The 4,060-nt window shown below is 61.7% G+C and overlaps 1 protein-coding gene across 1 annotated transcript; it reads right to left on the bottom strand.

Annotated features, from left to right (window-relative positions):
* Nucleotides 1–2,473: 2,473 nt before the first annotated feature.
* CITED4 (Cbp/p300 interacting transactivator with Glu/Asp rich carboxy-terminal domain 4) lies at nt 2,474–3,835 on the bottom strand. The gene has a single exon (XM_046662198.1). It carries the CDS (start codon nt 3,559–3,561, stop codon nt 3,004–3,006), a length of 558 nt encoding a protein of 185 aa, XP_046518154.1. The 5' UTR covers nt 3,562–3,835; the 3' UTR covers nt 2,474–3,003.
* Nucleotides 3,836–4,060: the final 225 nt, after the last annotated feature.

The raw sequence follows: 4,060 nt of genomic DNA, 5'->3' as shown, positions 1-4,060 counted from the left end.
GGGTGCGAACATGGCACCACTTGGCAAGCCATGCTGTGGTAGGTGTCCCACATATAAAGTAGAGGAAGATGGGCAGGATTTTATCTCAGGGCCAGTCTTCCTCAGCAAAAAGAGGAGGATTGGCAGCCGACGTTAGCTAAGAGCTAATCTTCCTCAAAAAAAAAAAAAAAAGATGGAAAAACATCTTGTTTGTGCCATGACTCAGTTCCCAACCCTGAGGGAGCCCAACTCCTAACCCCAAAGACCCAGCCCAGGTATGAGAGGGATATCCACAGGCCTGAGGGGCAACAAGTTGCTTCAGGAGGCGGCCCCAGGAAGAGGTGAGAGATGCCTAGTGGATGGACAGGAAGCTGGTTTGACTACCCTAGGAGAATGGAGACTCAGAAGGTAGGATGACTATCTTGAGGTAAGGCAGCCTGTAGGAGCCACTTCTGGAGATGGACCCCGAGGCTGTCAGACTACAAGCCTCTGTGTCCTGGCAGCAAGGACACTCCATCCTCCCCTCCAGCCAGGAGGGTCAGAATCCTCCACAGAGTGTCAGGGATTTGGGGATCCAGGTGGTGGGCTGCCCCAGCCTTACCTTCTCCTCTGTCCCCTTGTCTAGTGTCCAACTTGTCAGTAGCCCCTCTGGGAGGGGATGGGAGCCTGGAAAGAGTTCAGCAGCTGGACTCCCTCTTCTGTGCTCCCTCCCCCGTAACTCTAGAAAGAGACAGGTGTTGGGTTTCCACTGTAACGCCTTCCATATGGAGAACTCATGGAGTTTACCAAATGCTTATCACCCATTGCTGCATTTCCTCTCACTCATCACGGGCTTATTCCCTTGTGAAATAGCAGGGCAGCATTATTAGCCCCATTTTACTGGTAGAGAAACTGAGGCCCAGAGAGAAGGGCATCAGGGCAGTCTCCAGGCCAGGGCCAGACCCTCCCCCTCCCCATCCTAGGCCAGTCCTTTGGTTTCTATCTCTGGTCTGGAGCTTGGGCAAAGCCAGGGCAAACACTGGCCTTTTTGAGCCCAGAATTCAGGCCAGTCCCTTCCCAGAAGCTTCTGTGCCCTTGCTCCCCATCCTGTCCCAGGAGGCCCCATTATCTTAGGGGACCTTTATTCGTTTGCCAAACACCTCCTGTTGCCCACTCCATGCCTGTCCTGGTGGCTCTGGAGCTGGTGCTGACACAGTGTGCCCTGGGTGAACTCAGGGCGGAGGGGAGTCACGTCCACAAATGAGCTTGGCAGGAGAGTGAAGCCCAGCCACTGGGGACAGAAGGTCGCAGCTCCGTGCTCCTCTCCTGGAGTCTCTGGAATTCATTCTCTTTTCTCCAGCTCCACTGCCCTGTCCTCACCCCGTCCTCAGCGTCTCCTGCCTGCCTTCAGTCTCTCTCTTCCTGCCTTTCTCCCACACCCCTGAAGACCTAGGGAGCTTGCCAGAGTCAACATCAGAGGGTGGCCAGGAGCTCACTCTGCTCATCAGGAGTCGGGCCAAATCCTTCCAGGCCTGGACAAGCTCCACGTTCCTCATCTGCAGAATGGGGACTGTGCCCACCTCACAAAGTTGCCGTAAAGCCATTAGACCATTGTTGCCCCTTCTGGACACCATGCCTTCCTGTTCCTTCCCTGGTCTTATATGCCTCCTTGCCTTCGAAGGGGTCTTGCCACCTTCTCCAAGTCCTAAAGATGTCCTCATCATTCAAGGCTCTGCTCACCACATCAAATGTCACCGCCTCCCTGAAGTCTGAACTGACCTGACCCCCAACCAGCTGAAAGCGTACCCTCCTCTGGATTTGCCCACTGGGCAGCCCTACCTGTTTTCTAGTCTTTATCTCACTCTTCTTTGTACCAGAATGAGTTGATTTCCAGGTCTGTCAACCCCTACTCCCACTGGACTGTGACTCCTTGAGGGCATGCACCAGGTTGGCACAGCGGCTGGAAGAAAGCTAGCACCAGTTCATAGAATCACCATCGTTATCATTTATTGAGGGCCACCAGGTGTCTGGCCCTTGTGCTAAAGGCCTCCCATTGCATTTGACCCCCACAACCACCTGAGCCTGGGACCATCTGTCTCTGAGGAAATAGCCTCAGAAATCCAGATGGATGGTGTCTTAGACAAGGAGAACCACAGTTGAATGCCAGGGCCGTCTGACCCAGGTACCACCCAGCTCTCCTCCGGCCTCCATGCTGCCCTGAGCAAACAGGTGAGGGCAGCCCACCCAGCCCCCAGCCCTCCCAGGAGCTGGGGAGCCCCACGTTGGTGCCCTTGGCTTACCCTGCCATCCGGCGGTGGCAGCCTCTGCCTTACAGATTATGACATAACAATTGCACAACCCACAGATATTTTCGAAAGAAACTGTCAATTTCCTCTCCTGGGCACTGCCATGGGCTGTGGCCTCCATCCCACCCAGAGTCCCCAACAACCTCAGGACTCCAGAAGCTACATAGAGTGGAGGGTTGGAGTGAGAAGGAAATGAAAACACAAGCCAGTAAAGTGACCCAGTTTTATTTTGGTTTTGGAGGCCAGATGGGCCGCTGCTCCACGCCAGGGGGGGGGGTTCCGGCTGTGCAGTCCTCCCCTCCTCAGGCGGGAGGCCCAGCGACCTCAGGGCCAGGCAGCGGGGGTGAGGCCAGGTCTAGCGGCTCCAGGGACCCAGTGACCGCAGTGGGTTGCACAAGGAGAGAGGGGAATCAGGCAGAGGCCTGGAATGGCTCAGATTGGGGGGTGGGGTGGGGAAGAGTCCGAGAGGAAAGGACACAATCCAAGAACGGGGAGTCCGGAAGGGGGTCTAGTCCCCTTCCCTTTACCGCCGAGGCTCGGGGTCAGAGAGGTGAAGCCAAACTGTCACCCTGCAGGAGGCGGAGCCTGGAGTGAGGCCAGGCGTCTCAGCCCGGGGTGGGCTCGGTGCACTAACCCGCTGCCTCCACCCTCACGGAGGGTGCGCGCGGGGTCCAGACGCTTGGCGCGCAGTCAGACCCCCGTCTCCTCTCGGGCACGCCAGGCAGGGGCCCGGCCGCGCTCAGCAGCTCACCGAGCCGGCGGGCGGCGCCGACCCCAAGTCCGAGAAGCAGTCGAACTCGCTCTGGCCCAGGAAGAGCTCGGGCAGCTCGCGCACGCGGTGCAGCCCGAGCTCCAGCTCCAGCGACGTCAGCGCCTCCTCGTCGATGAGCTCGGCGTCCATGCCGCCCAGGGCGTGCGCGGGGGTCGGCGGCGGCGGGGCCGGGGCGCCGGGCAGCGGCTGCAGGCCCGGGGGCCCTCCCGGGGCGCCGGGGGGCGCAGGTGCGCGGCCCGGGTACAGCATCGCCACGGGCTGCAGGTGCGCGCTGCCGGCGGCCGGCGGAGGCACAGCCGGAAAGGGCTGGAAGGCGGCCGGCGGCCCGAAAGCCCCGTACGCCAGGGCGCTGGGTGGGGGCGGCGGCGGGCCCAGCGGAGTCCCCCGCAGCCGCAACCCGCTGTCAGGGCCCGGGCCCGCGTACGGCTGCAGCGTCCGGAGCGCATGAGGGCCATGGGCGGGCGCGGCGGGCGGCGGCCTCTGCACCAGGTGGTAGCCCTCGGCGAGCATCAGGTGGTCTGCCATGACCGCGGGCCGGCTGCCTGCGGAGGCGGCGAGAGGAGGGTCAGCGCGGGCGTCCCCTGGTCGCGGCCGGCTGTTCCTCTGCGGCGAGGGATCCGGGTCCCGTGCCCTCCCTGCAGTCCAGCCAGGCAAAGGAAAACCGAACCGGACCCGTGCTCCTGCCCAGCCCAGGAGGCACCGAACTCAGGGCTCCTGTGCGCCCCGTGGCGCCGGCTTGGGGCAACGAGGACACCGCGCACACGCCCGGCTGGACTCGGCAATCTCCGTGCCGCGCCTGAGACGCCGCGGCTTCTTATATCCAGAGGCGGGGCTGCCCCGCCCCCGGGCGCTCATTGGCTGAATGAGGAGGGGCTGGCAGGGCCGCGCCCCCGGGAGGCCCCGCCTCTGTCGGAGCTTCGTCCTCTCGACCCCGAGCCGTTAGGCGGGCTTTAGAATGCTGCCTTGGGGCGGGGTGTTTGGCGCTTTCCAAGGGGCTTGGTCTGGCTGGGACCAAGCTTGAACT

This window comes from Equus quagga, chromosome 5 (assembly GCF_021613505.1).
Source record: "Equus quagga isolate Etosha38 chromosome 5, UCLA_HA_Equagga_1.0, whole genome shotgun sequence".
Taxonomy (NCBI): Eukaryota; Metazoa; Chordata; class Mammalia; order Perissodactyla; family Equidae; genus Equus; species Equus quagga.
The sequence above is the reverse complement of the archived record's forward strand: the minus strand, read 5'-3'. Positions and strand labels throughout refer to the sequence as shown.